Below are 13,972 nucleotides of genomic sequence, written 5' to 3'. Positions count from 1 at the left end.
CACCTACAGAAAGGCAGTCTGTACACACTCCACTGGCTCACCGCTTTTTACGTGCATTCCACGAGGTGCAAAGGGGCCGTTGGGAGAGAAGAAAGCAGTGTGCACATAAGAAACCGTATACAGAATGGCGACGAGGTTCTTCCCGAGGGAGAGGATTTCGTGGGATACCCGGAAGTCCTTATGCAACAAGAGAGGGCAGGGAAAGGGAAGGGGGGGAGACGAAGAGAAATCAGAATGGATTGGAAAAGCATGTGACAGGCTTCTCATAGACCTTATGAGGAAGATTGCATTCTCAAGCCAACGTGAGGTCCTACCTCTAACTTTAGGGTAGAAGCGTACAGAGGGTTCTTCTAGCTGCCTATTGCCATTGGCTATGTGACCTAAAGCGGACTCTCTCATGCAAAGGCCCATGTTATCCTGCTTGGATCGGGTGCCTCTTACATGCCTGCCAGGGGCCATTGAGGCAAGCTCCTACACCAGAATCGGTCTATCTCCTTGTGGCTTGAAAGGGTGTTGGTTGAGGACTAGTAACGTTGTTACGCAGGGGGGAGTTGTTTAGGGCCTTTTGGGATCACCCGCCATTCTTGCTCTTAAGGAAGTCCCCGTGTCCAATACCGAGCTGTACTTCTGATGAAAGCTGAAAACTTGAAATGCGAGGAAAAGCAGGCACTATGCGTGCCTTTGTCCACGGGATCGGGCGGACAGGGCTTCCAACCACTATCCACAATCTAGGATAGAGATCAATACAAGTTTTAATATCTACCAGCTTGAAATAACCGTCCAGAGAAAGCGTTTTAGATGGTCTTATGTGAAAGTAGCTGCAGACAGGGCTCCCCGGCCCCCACTGAATCGCATACCAGGTCAGTCAGTCAGAATCCAGAGACAATTGCAACGACTCTCAGACTCTCTAGGTGCGCTCCGTAAGTTGGCAGAGGTTTAATGAGACCCCGGCGCTTAAAGAGGGATTAGCCGACCCCTCGGCTAGTCATCTGGGGAGCAGAACAGGGTCTCTCTAAACTGAATTTCCGCGAACAATCCACGAAGGGCCTCCGCACGAGAGACAGAACAGCACTTCTGTACGTTGGATTTGGCATACAATGGGGGCTGAATAAGTAGGAAATATCTCGTAGGTGCAAACGTGTCGCGTGGCAAAAGGACATCTTTCTCAAAAGAATACACCCCCGTATACCACTTTGGTGCATGAGAAATAATGTCTCCATCCACATTTCAGTGAACCCTAAAACTTGAAATTCTCAAACAGCAACTCCCTCGGGAAGCTCTCCTTACGTACACATCATAAAGCAGGAGTAAAATGAGAAATCCTCAAGATCAAAAAGCTGCTGATGCCAGTGGGTTCCAGAATTCCTCCCCGCGCACAACGGCCACACCAGATTGTCACGAGATGTTGAACGATGAACAAAAGGGCTGTCCAGAGTTTGTGCGTCTTGGCGTCATAATCTTTGCGTGCGCGATCATGCGCATGAGTGTTCAAAGAATGATCGAGCAGAGAGGGCGCTCGATTTGGAAATGCAGGGTATTTCCTGCGGTGTTCGTAAGGGATCCACTTCCTACTTATAGATTCAAGTTCGCTGTTGCGTCATTGGAAGCGTAGGGGTGGGATGTAACCGTACAGGTTTTCCCCACATTGTTGATTCTGACCTTTTAAATGTACCGCTACTCCTGTTGCTGCCCACACTGCTTTCGCTACGTAGACTCTCTGGCCTCGCAGTTTCTGAGGGTTCTCCGGAGTGCTTGCTAATTGAGAGCCGTTAATGTCAAGATCAGCGACTGGTGAGGCCGTCGGCCGGAGAACTGTACAGCTCGAAACGAAGCGCCTCTCTGACGAAGCAAAACGTGACGCAGCACCAGTTTAGCGAGCAACAAATGCAAATGACGATTCAGGGAGAGCGCAGACTGCTGCAGTGCCGCTGCAAGACTAAGCCCAAAAGAACAAAGTACAACAACTGAATCCGCAGGAGGTAAGAGGAAGGTAAGTATTCTAGCCCCCTTTCGTACGAACGCTCTCGTCTTCCCAGTGACTGCCCTGTGGCATAGTATTGCGTAAGGCGAGGTAGGGCTTGGGTACAGGCACCCGCCGTGTCCAGGGAGCATCCCGAATTCAGTCAGCGAACGGGATCTTCTCCTATCCCTGGTGGCTCGCCGAGCCTCTACAAAGGCAACTGTGTGTCACTGTGCCGCCTGTTCTGATCTTATTGAGGTCTACTGTCTGTACAGGTCCCCGCCCTGCACGCTGATGGTGCTTTCCCCCTTCTCCTACAACCCTTGCCCCTAAAGGGCCCTCTACATCGTCTCTTCCTGTTTATCTTTGACCACCGAATAAAGGCGGACATCGCTGCCATTGCAAAAGCTACAGGTCTTATACAAAAGCCCCTCTCCCCAGTCTGTACACAGGGGGCCCCCCTTCGCTAACAGCAGGTCCTGGGTGCCTGTGATCGCTGAAGGATAACCCCGTCCGTTTGTGTGCAAGCCTTTTCGCCGTGACAGGTGGAGTTCTTGTCCTCAAATACGTGTGGCAACCTTCCTCTGCTTCGAGAGGCACACCTTTGCATCCCTGAGAGGCCGTTTCGCATGGCCGTGTTCCCTATCTTAAGGTGCTTTTCCCACTCTATGCGGTGCTACAGCATAGTCCACCTGAGCCGCCTCCTGAGCTTGGTGTAGCTTCTTTCGGGAGGCGGTGAGATCCCAGGATTTTTTTTGTGTCGCCTAGCCGCGGATGAAGAAATAGAGGCAGATGAGGCTTCCAAGGAACCCCGGACCAATGCCTGTCCACTCCTGCTCGAACAACAAAGGCACGCCTAGATGCTTGAAGGCCATGCAGCTACCCGAGACGGGAAACGAAGCTCCTATAGAGTAACTTTAGGGGCCAAACTGCAGCCCTATCCCGCGTGGCCTATGCATGCATGCAGGCTTATTCCTCCCTACACATGCCAATAGTGGCAAGTTTCGCTGGGTGGTACAGGCAGCACTGAGCCTGCCAAATCGAGATGCATTGGGAGATGCACGAAGCAGGAGGGAATGACGTACACTCGAGGCCATCGCTACCAACAGCGAGGTTGCAAGGGAAACAGCGAGAACTTGCTTGAGGCGAGCTGCGAAGAAATGCCGCACCCGACAATGCCAGCGTCAATGAGCAGCACCTCGCACAAGGAGAGCTATTACTGGGATAGTGCACACCAAATGCCCGCAGATATGACATGTCTACTAGCCTGCGTGTTTGGCATGATACACCGACACATTGCGTGACGCCTTGCAACAAGTGCGCAGCATCAGGCGGTGCGAAGAATATGCGCTTTCTCCCCATGGCTGCGATGAACTTACGGTGGGGTTCTAAGAGGTAAAAGGGCAGCCAGAAGGAACAGCACTTAGCCGCAATCGCGCCGATCACAACGTCTGAGAGAGAGACGCAGACGCAGCCTAAAGGAGAAGTTGAGGCAGCAGGAGCAAAGCCTGCCCAGGTGCAGGCAGGCAGGCAGGCAGGCAGGCAGGCAGGCAGGCAGGCAGGCAGGCAGGCAGGCAGGCAGGCAGGCATCCATGGGCCTAAGAGTCGGTAGCGAAACTTAGAGTCCGTGAGTTTAAAGTTTTTGCAAGAAGTTTCGTTTTCGATGACGCCCTTCGATAAGTTACCTTGGTGTGAGAGAAGCAGCGTGTAGAGGGCAGGGCGCGGTTGAAAGAAGCTGCAGGAACAAGCCAAAAGACAGCAAAAATTGATGGCGTATCTGGTGTCTTGTCTCACTCATTGGATGTCTCCTTGCGATGCGTTATCTGCCTCTCTTTCCCCGTTTCTGTGTCAGCAGTAGTGAGCGTCCGCCAACCCCTCCTCCCTCATGCCCGCTGCGCGTTTCCCATCTTTCAGAGATCTGGCAGCAGCCTCAAGGAGGAAGAAAGAGGATGACACAGAAGGCCGTCATCGCACGATACGAAGACTGGAGGGAGGAGCACGATCGGGTGTGCAGGTTACAGAAGTCACGCAGACAGTAAGTGAAGCAGCAGCATCCCCTTCCCTCGCTCCGCCCCCTTTGCCGCCTTTCAATGAAGGCGAAGGTACAACGCACAAGCCGTAAAGGGAACGTGGGGTGGATTGAAGGGAGAGGGGTAGCCAGAAGAGGCAGGAGCAACAGCCAGCAACAAGACACACGCGGCGCCAGAGGCCTTCGGGGCGCTGCAGCACACGAAGGAGGCAGCACGCACACAGACGCAACCAAGTGGAAGAAGTGAAGTGTACCGATGAATGAATTTCGACGGAAAGCGACGACTGGACAGACAGAGGGAGAGTGCAGCTGGAGGGGTAACGGGGCGCTGCAGAAGGCGCTGCTTTGGTGGACGGGAGAAGGAGGCATGGAATGGATGCGACAAATTAAGGAGACTATGCATCAGCTCGCGTCTTTCATGAACACAGCACCGAAAGGACGAAGACAGCACAGGCATGGGAACTCGAGGATGTTATGACAAGAGAGACGGAGGAAGCATCCCGTGAGACAGCGAAGCTGCCGCTGCCTCCGATCTGACGAGAGAGAGCATCGCTCTCTGTCGAGTGCTATGGTTTTGCCCTTCCCGTTCAATCGTGCATGTAGGAAAAGGGTCGGCAAGGAGGACAAGAGGCGAGGGGAGCCTCTGTTTCGCTGCAGCAGGCGTCGAGTGTACCTACCCTTTGAGCATCAACTAGCCATACGACGGCCTCCTTGTGATTTGAAATAAGCCCCATAGTGGCTGCCGCACCAAACGCTGCCAGGATAACGCCCGAGGGAGTGTGCAGCACCTCGGACAGGGGGCCCCCGCTGGGGAGGGGGCCCCCCGTAGCGTTTGCTGCTGCGGAGGCTCCAGCTGCAACTGCAAGGGCAATGGCGGCGGCAGCAGAATGCCACGAGCAGCGAGAAGCGGCGGCTATGAGCGCAGCGGCACAGGCGGCAGCCGTCAAAAGAAATATGTCATACACTGCGGGTTCGAAAAGGAAGAATCCAAAGCAAACGACCGATAGAAACCAGCGGATGGACGCCAGGGGGCCCCATCCTTCGGCGCCTCCCCCGACTGACATTTTCTGTGGATCGCACAGAAAGCGAAAGCAGCAGGTGCAAGGGAGTGCAGAGAGGCTCGCTGCAGCACGCCATCGGAATCAGCACAGTCTTCTGCGCTGCCCCCTCTCTGCCCAGGATGGCTGCTAAGGAAGCGGCAGGTTGGCGAGCCATGCTTGCCTCGACGAGAGGCTCTCACCGGATCGGCAGCGAAGACTAGGAAGTTCAGGGAGAAGAGAAGGGGCAAGAAGCCGGCAATGCAGACGTCCCCGTAATCCGCCAAATGAAGCAGCAAAACAAACAACAGACCCGACAAGAGGGGCAGCAGCAGCAGGAGCTGCAGCGCAAAGCCTGCAGCAGCTGCAGGGGCGTCCTGCACTCCAGGCCGCCTTTGCTGCTGCTGCTGCGCTTGCTGCAGCAGCAAGGCAGCAGAATACAAGACGAGAGGCGCCACCAGCAGCCAGATAACACCGCTGTTGCTGCTGAAATAGTAGGTGTGCAGCAAGATGCGCCAGTTCAGCTGCTGCGCAGCAGCGAACGCCCAGTCCACGGCAAGCTCCAACCCCCCCGCACCTGCAAGCTCTGGCAACGCGTGCCTCAAAACTACGGGGCGGAAAGCATACGAGCCGGAGAGACAGGCGTCCGCGGCTGACAGTGCTTCCTTCCACAGCAGGAGGGGCAGCAGCCGAAAGCCGCAAAAGGCGATGAGTGGAGCCAGCAGCAACAGCAACGCGGGTGTCTCTTTAACGGCCCTAAAGGTTCCCCAAGGGCCTTGTCGGAATAGGGCGGCGATACCCTTGAGCGTGCTTTGCAGCAAGGCGGAGCCGGCAGCCATCCACACTCCGAAAACCCCTGGAGCGCCGGAGTCTCCTCCGACCACGTGCACACAAACCACCAGCACGAGCAGGGGAAAGCACGCGAACAGCATGTGCGGGAAGTCGGGGTAGGGGAGGCCCCCAAACACATCGCTCGCGGAAAGCTGCATCTTGAGTGCAAAAGCAGCTCGACAAAGCAGGGCAGCAAGGCCAGGCGGGGCCCTTCACGAAATCTGTCTGAAGGGGTCCTCCGGGGACCCCCTGCTGCTGCGATGGAAGGGCCGTTAGCGACGAGAGGACTCTGGAAGGAGCCGCGAACGCTCCGCTGCTGCGTGGTGGCTGCGACGCAGCTAAAAAACTCGCAGGTCGGTGGTTGGAAGTCTCAGAGCACGCATGACGCAGGGAGGCAGCGACGGTCCCCAGTATCGTGATGGGGAGGCTTGCGGCTCTTGCCGCGCAGATGACACTCCTGTGGGAGCTGAGTGCGCTCTCGAGCCTTTGTTTCAGATTAAGCGCCAGCAGTCGGAGGTTTAGAGAAGGTGTCTGAGCGCTTTCGGTGCATCCAGCCATGGCGGACCGCCGGCACCGGCTGCAGCATGCGTGAGGAGGGGAGTGCCCAAGGTTCCATGACTGCAGCAAAAACAACTTTTCCGCCTTCCTTGTGTTTTCCTCATTTAAAAAGTAAAGGATGTACAGCAGATGTGCTGAGAGTTCTCGTTAATGGGTATTTCAGTTGCGCCCTCCTACCTGCCCTCGTCCGAGTGGACGGCGCCAAGCACCGAACACGGACTCGCGTGTATTGCGCTACACAAAGTCGTTCGGCGCCGATCAATCAATTAGCAGACTCTCCGCGGCAGCGCTAAATGTGGAAAACCGGAGAAATTTTCGCGAGTTCGGAGAAAATTTTCATGACATGACCAACCAATTTTTAGGCGTGGTCCTATGTTTCGTGCACGAAGAAGGCTGACGGACTTGAGTGTTCTCCTGTCAGTTAACAGCAGCAGCAACGCTATTTTTTAAAGGAAAGCTACCGGACGATCAGCTAATGATTCACACGATCGAATTCACATGCCCCGCCGCACGAAATAGCCCGAACTGACGGCACGCCACGGAAGATTGGGTAGCACTCGCAAAACATGTGGTGCGGCCTTGTGCATCCAAGCCAAACATGGTCATCTCAAGGATGCCACAATATCTGATAACTGAAGCTTGCGGCGATTCACTGCGGCCAGTGGCCACAACGCCTCCCGGAAGACACTTGCTTGTGTCTGGTTACTGGGTGCACAGACTCTACAGACCCACTTCACGAACTGCAGTAATGGCAAATGGAACTGCAGTAATAGCAAATAAATTACAGCACCTCAATAGCCATGCGATAGCTATCCCGATTGACAGACACCCCACAGAAGGGAAACAGTGAGCTGAAGAGTAGATATGCTGCAGGAAATTAACCAAAAACGACGAACTTCCGAATATGGGGGTTCCAGTACTAGATACGACTCAGCTGATTAAAATAGCCGCTAGCAGCCCACACAGTGTAAACCCAATGAATGCTGTTTCCTATAGACCTGTGTTCCCAAACTGAATCGGGCAGAAAATACGTTATATTGCTGGGCTACGCTTAGAGAAAGATTAGACTCCTCGTCTCAAGTTCTAACATTACACCAAATAGCGCCAAAGCTAGCTCCAATCCGGATTCAGATGCTATTTGCATCCGTCACCGATTCCCTTATACATATTCCGTAATCCTATGAGCAAAAACCTCCAGGCAAAAAACTGAAATACGCAATAAGGAGGGCAAGAACAAATAGAAAAGCGAACGGAATACACACGATTTAACCATCTTGTTTGGGCTTCCGCAATGACGGCCGCTCGAAGTCGTGGGAACCTTTGAGGCCTGCAGTTCAAAAAAAAGGGACGGCAGAGGCAAAAAGATGGTGTTCTGGATGTACTCCGACAAATTCGTAACACGTCAAATTGCAAAACGCAGGGTAATTTTAGCTCAAAAACTCGTTTCAACCCTTTCCCTCCTAGCACTATCCATGGACTTGCACAGGAACCTGCATCGTGCATAACTCCAATCATTCGTGTTTACCTCCAGCTTTCTTGAGAAGCTTTTGGCCATGCAGATCTCTGGTAGCCTGTACCCACGGATGTGACAAATCGGAGGTATCCACATCCACCAAGTGCGTGTGCTTCGTTCTGCCGCCCCGTGCCAATTCCCCACGACGCAGTTGCAGTATTTTTGGCAGCGCCTTCTTGTCCACCGCGTCTTCTCTGCGGTCGAGGCACCCAAAGCAAACAGATGAAGGGATATGTAACAACAAAACACAAGCACGATGCACTTTTGCAAAAAACCTGCAACGAGCAACAGATGCGCCACGGCGCAAGACTGTAAGAAACTCGTGACAACTTTTACCGCAACACAAAGCGTACCCAACAGGCGCATTGAAATCGCGTAGATAAAGGGGCTCCTCTCCACTGCGCGCCAGATCTTGGAAAAAAGCACCCTACAGAAGACGGGTAGACGCACAAAGACACAAGCGCAGAGGCAATAACAAAGCGCACAAAGCTGACAGGCTGCGCATGCAGGCATGAGTGGCAGTGTTTTCAGTAAATGAACATCATGACACAACAACCAAACCCCCTATGGCCCAAACAAAGTTTTCAAGAGGTGATGGGGGGCATTGATATATGCAGTGGGCTTTCTTTGTTTGAGAGCAGCTGCCGACTCCTCCAGTTCTCCGTAAAATAAACAAATGTACGATGAGGAGCAAAGCTGAAAGAACACTCCTTCTTACTCTGTGGTAGTACTTCTGCATGAAGTGGTACTTGTGCCGAATTTCCCTTTTTGGCTGCATCTTGTCGAGCTCCTTGTCGTCTTCACGCCGCTCCTCTGCTGTCATTAAGCGGCGGCGCTCGACGGCCTCCAGCTGCAAGGAGAGGCAACAGATAACAACACAACCCCGAAGGACGACCCCTACAGCAGCAAATTTTGCGAAGAACTGCCACAGCAGCAGCGGCAGCACCGCATTCGGCGATGGTCTGGACAGGGGCAGCGAGCATGGCACCAACAGGAAGGGAGCAGGCTGAACGCAGCAGGATCAGCACAGAAGCCTGTTTTAACGACTTACGAATTTTTCTCTTTCAAGCAGCTCGTCCTTGTCTCTCCGGATCCGCTCAAGTTCCCGCAGCTTCCAGTCTTCGTACTGAGCGCATAAAAAGCGCATAGGAGCGAGGACACCTGACACCACGGAAAAGCCGCTCTGCACTGAATGACGCTCTCCGCGTAAGGAATGGCGAATATTCTGATAAGACAAAGAGGAGGCAAGGAGAGAAAGCAAGGATGCGTGGAGAAGAGAGAGCTGCAGGAAGTAGGAGTAAAAGGGCACCTCCTGTGCTGCATCGAGGCCATCCGTATCGTCTGGCATCTCGTCTCCCGGCTCCGCTTCTTGCTGATGCTGTTGTGGCTGCTGCTCCACGGCGGTGACAGGGGCATCTGCTGCTGCTTCGTCTTCCCGGGCTAGGGCTGCATACACCATGTGCTTTGTCTCTAACTTGCGTTGCTCCTCCTCGTGCTGTTGACGCATCTGCTCTTCCTTCTCCCGGCGCTGTTGTTCCTCCCGCTCGTGCACCGTCAGCCGATTTGCTTTGGGAACAAAAGTCTGAAAGGAAAAAGGAGGCCCGAAAAAAGAAGGCCAACGAGCAACACAGTATTATTCACACGATAACTGCATGCTGCTGCAAAAAAAGTGCGGTAGAGCACACGGCATGCGCAGACCGGATAGGAAAAAGGGAGAAGCCTCCCCCAGCCAAACAAGCCTGTCCGCTTTGCTTCAGAATGGCAGCTCCTGCGGCCTCTCCAATCTCCACAGAAGCACTTAGCAGAAGACATCAAACAAAATATGCAGAGAGCTTACGGGCTTGTGAAGAATGACATTCGTTTCGTCTGGCTGGTCATCAGAGGCCTCTGAATAGTCTGATTCTTCACTTTCCTCTGTCTCCTCGTCTTGCTGCTGCTGCTGCTGCAAGAGGCGTTCTTCCCTGCGGCGCCTCTCCAATGCAGCAGCGCGCAGCTGCGCTCTATCCTTGACACCAGTCTCTTCTGCTGCAACTCCCGTCCCCGCTCCCCCCCATTCGTCTTCTGGGAGACCCTCATCCCCCTCCGATTCCACGATACCCTTCTCAAGACGCTGGCGCTCTGAAAGGAGAAGCAGCCGCGTCAAACGGGTACATACAGACACACAAACAAACCGTAAACACCTGAGCAGCGATATCCGTAAAGTGTACTGGTCGCATAAAAATCCCTTGCCCGACCCCATAGAGGAACACCGTGCCGCCTGTGCCCCGCCGCAGTTGCCGCTGTATATAGATACCAATGGATTTATCTGTGTATACACATATAACCCTATCCGCAGAGAGTGAGTGGTGGTTTAATGAAAGAATCTCTTGAAAGCACACGCCCATAGGCAGTGCAATAGCCAAGATGAAGAAAGCACGCATATAATACGCAGACATACACGCATTCACGCCGTAATGTTTTTCTTCACCGTCTGTACCAGAGAAGATACCTGTGCGTACTCATGGATGCTCACGGAAGAGTGGATAAATGCATGCGTGTACCAGCGAACATTCACACAAGCAGGCGCCCCCCGTGCGAATGCGCGCGCACACACCACTATGTATATTAAAGCCAGGTGCAAAAGAATAAAGACTCCAAGTGCTACATCTATAAAGGACATGCAGACACACGCGCGCATGTCTGTCTCGGCGAGAAAGAGGATGCATGCATGGATGGATGTATGTATGTGCACGACGGAACGGAAAGCGGCCTATACTCATCAGATGCAGACGAACCAGATACGGAAGATGAGTCATTTGCACAGGAAAGGAGTGTATGTTCATGAAGATTTCATCAGGTCGAATATTTCAGAAACCGTCCTGCGGCAGTTAGTAAAGGCGGCAGGGAGGCAAGCTCCCTACGAGCCTTCCCTAGTCCCTATGAGAGAAACGATTTTTGAGCTCTTGCAGACTCTGAAGTAATCAGTGACATACCCTTTTCGGACTGAATGACAAACGCCTCTCTCCGTCTTCTTTCTCCCTGTGCTGCAGCAGCAGCGGCAAGACGGTGCAGCCGGCGGTCTGCGGCGAGCACTTGACGCATCCGCAGCTGCTTCACCTCGACACCTTCCCCTTCCGAGTTCGAAGCCGCTTCTGACTCCGAGCCAGAGTGCAGCACGGCGCCCTCTGGGGCCTGCGCAGAAGACGGCACAAGCAGAGTCAGCGGGGTGGAGTGACTGAACAAAGAGGGCAGATCTAGGGGATTGATGTAGATACGGAGCCGGAGAGCGGAGCAGGAAGGCATATATGTATGTACAGCAAAGTCAGTGAGGAGGGAGAGAGGACGGGATGGGGGGAAAGGAGAACGGAATGGGGAAGACAGTGTAAGGGACCTTGGCGGGAAGTGCAAGAAACTAAGGAACATGAACTGAACGCGAGCGCGCGATACAGAAAAAGAGGAAAGCAGAAATGCATCAATGTGCGTGCTGCGTGGACGTCTGTATGGCGTATATTGAATCTACGGAGGATTAGCCTTGGGAGGCATTCTCCTTTCAGGGAAACTGAAGGACTGAATTCCCATGCAAGTCTCGAAGGCGGTTTGGTGCAAGGAGCGGTACCTTTCCGGGCCAGTGGCGCGGCACGTGTGTCTTTTCTTCATTCTTTGGAACGAACTTTTTCTTCAAGGGGTCCTCCCCGCGATAAAGAATGCTATGGACATCTGCAGCCGACATTTTAGCTCAGAGCCTCGGCAACGAGGGATGAGCAAGCGCGCCACACGTTTCCTCTTTTCCCTGCAGCCTTTTCCCCCCGGTGAAGTCTACGGTGGCAGCACCTCAAACAGATCCCTCTCCTCTGGGAGGCGTGCAGGTTCAACGCCGAGAGAGAGAGAGAAACGACGCTGCAGAGAGCGTGGAGGAAGGAACGCCGATACAGAGGAATACTGATCCAGAAGGGCAAAGGGAGGAGCAGGAGTTGACAGTAAAGAAAAGTCAAGTGAATAGAAGACTACACAGTTCAAAAAAAGAATAGCGGTGAAGAGAGAGAGAGAGAGAGATAGAGCTCGGTGCAGGAGTGAGCAATGCGGTTACGAGTTAGCGCGCGTGGGAACTGCAGAGAGGGAGTGCCGGTTGGGATAGAGCCCCGCGAAAAAGGAACATACAGAGGCATAAGTCGAGCGAACACTCATTCGAGAGGTGGCCTATTTCACTGCCAAGCGCTTGGGAATACATCAAAGCGAAGCAGCCGTAGAGATGGCGCGAAAACAACGGACGAGGGAAACGGCGTTGCTCGGCCCCTAGCGAAGAGAGGACAAACGCCTATGGCCTCAAGCAATATTCCGAATACTCCCAATTCTCAGCTTTCGCAGAAGTGACTTCTCCCTTTCTTCCGGGGCTCTTTCTTCCCGCTATTCTCTGCATGCAGCGGTTTGGGGCTTTCGCCAGCGAAGACGCACGAGTCATGGAGGCAAATGCTAATCCTAGCAGTTGCCTTTTGTTTGCTTTGCTTTTGAGATATCTCGCATTCCGTTATGGGTTTTTGCCTAGACAAAACGAATAGAATGGATCTTATGCACATGTGGCCATGAACCTGCAATGAGCCACTAACCTTGCTTGCCTCCTTGTAGACTCCGCGTACATCACCTCCACATGATCAACCACTTGTACGGCGCTTGAACTTTGCACGCGTCCACCAATTTACAGCTTAAGCAGTTCGGATCGCTAAATTTTGCTGAGATTCGAGGACTTGCGCGCCAATTGGTGATATGTTCAGTGGGCCTTACGCTGCCATAAAATAAAATCCCCAACATGTGGTTGTGTACGCAGAAATGTGTTTTTATCGTGCGCCCAATACCTGCGGTATTCAGTATGGGCATTCCCAAGCAGTGCATTGGTGTCTTTCCCGTAGTGCACCCCTCTCGGCAGGCACATCCACGATAGATTCGAAGTTTCAGTAGTTATCAAAGTGCGTCGAGGGCTCTTAACCGGTTATTGATAGAGAGGCTGTGCTTAAGACAAGCCTACTAACGGGATATTCAAAGGGCTGTTACACACAAGTGTGTTGCGCCTCGATCGCGCAACACACCCTAGGACTGGGTAGGGAAGGAAAGTTCTAACTATAAGCGCAACTTCCACACATTCCTATGAGAATGACTCTGAGGTAGATGTTTGGGTGTGTCTATTGTGTGGCTCCCACCCGTTTGATGCACTGTGAAAAGGAATTTTTTCTTGAATTTCTTCCCCCACAATAGGCATATTCTTCTGAATCTCAGTTCCGAACTCACTGATCTTCTCTCCAACATCGCTGCCTGGGTGCGCCTTTTTGGGAATTCGCCGGTTTCTTTCGGAGTACAGCCACGTACACCCCGACTTGGCCCGAGGGTCGAAACTTCGTAGGCCGTCAACACTCACAGAAAACAGTCTGGCCGCCGAGGGCACGAAACCTTTAAAGCGAATTAAGGAATTAGGCACGTGTGTTGCCGAAAATCTAGGATGCTGAATGAAGACTAAAACGCGCACTGCCTTTGCCGAGTTTGAGGGAAGTGGATCTCTCGTAGTCAGACTTCCTCCCTACATTCCTTCAACAATTAGCATTTCTTTATCCTTTTCGAGCAAATCCTGTTCGTCTGCCAAATGCAGCTCACTGGTGTTCCGTACGCTGCATTTCGTTTACAAATGCAGCCTGAAGCGAAACGCACTCAAGGTTTTCTCCTTGTGAAGCCTAGAAGAGTGTTATTTGTGTCTGTTGAGCTCCGGTGATCTCTCATTGTGTGCGGGGGGCCTTTCGAAGCAAGTGCTGCCGTAGCCCATGGTGCTGTGGACTACTTCAGAAAATCTGTACCTCTTCTTCCAACCTTCGCAGCAGCACTTGCATTAGCTAAAAGAGTGCAGCTTCCAAATATGTCGAGTGCGAGAATTTCTACGTATCTCTCACTAAGGTGGCCAAGAGGCCCACATGTCTAGGCTAGCCCCTCTCGGCTTGCACTTTGCAGAACTGTAGCGCTTCTAGGCGCGATGGGAAAAGGCAAGAGAAAATTGCAGTCTTCCGTGTGAGACCTCAGGTAGCTGC

General features: G+C 53.0%; 2 protein-coding genes across 2 annotated transcripts; both read right to left on the bottom strand.

Moving 5' to 3' along the window:
- Positions 1 to 2,377: 2,377 nt before the first annotated feature.
- Positions 2,378 to 6,015, bottom strand: LOC113146559. The gene is made up of 7 exons (XM_026334280.1): positions 5,230 to 6,015; positions 4,829 to 5,056; positions 4,642 to 4,696; positions 3,340 to 3,435; positions 3,046 to 3,110; positions 2,626 to 2,724; positions 2,378 to 2,572 (listed from the first exon to the last, which is right to left on the bottom strand). The coding sequence occupies exons 1-7, from the start codon at positions 6,013 to 6,015 to the stop codon at positions 2,378 to 2,380; spliced, it is 1,524 nt and encodes a 507-aa protein (XP_026190065.1).
- Positions 6,016 to 7,680: 1,665 nt separating this feature from the next.
- LOC113146558 (microfibrillar-associated protein 1-like) lies at positions 7,681 to 11,637 on the bottom strand. Its single transcript, XM_026334279.1, has 9 exons — positions 11,524 to 11,637; positions 10,901 to 11,099; positions 9,766 to 10,046; positions 9,238 to 9,510; positions 8,980 to 9,054; positions 8,647 to 8,778; positions 8,282 to 8,355; positions 7,941 to 8,122; positions 7,681 to 7,742 (listed from the first exon to the last, which is right to left on the bottom strand). Exons 1-9 carry the CDS (start codon positions 11,635 to 11,637, stop codon positions 7,681 to 7,683), a joined length of 1,392 nt encoding a protein of 463 aa, XP_026190064.1.
- Between the last annotated feature and the right edge of the window lie 2,335 nt (positions 11,638 to 13,972).

The sequence above is a fragment of the Cyclospora cayetanensis genome, unplaced genomic scaffold (genome assembly GCF_002999335.1).
Source record: "Cyclospora cayetanensis isolate NF1_C8 unplaced genomic scaffold, CcayRef3 CcayRef3_contig_4, whole genome shotgun sequence".
Lineage (NCBI taxonomy): Eukaryota > Apicomplexa > Conoidasida > Eucoccidiorida > Eimeriidae > Cyclospora > Cyclospora cayetanensis.
This window is presented reverse-complemented; position numbering and strand designations above follow the sequence as displayed.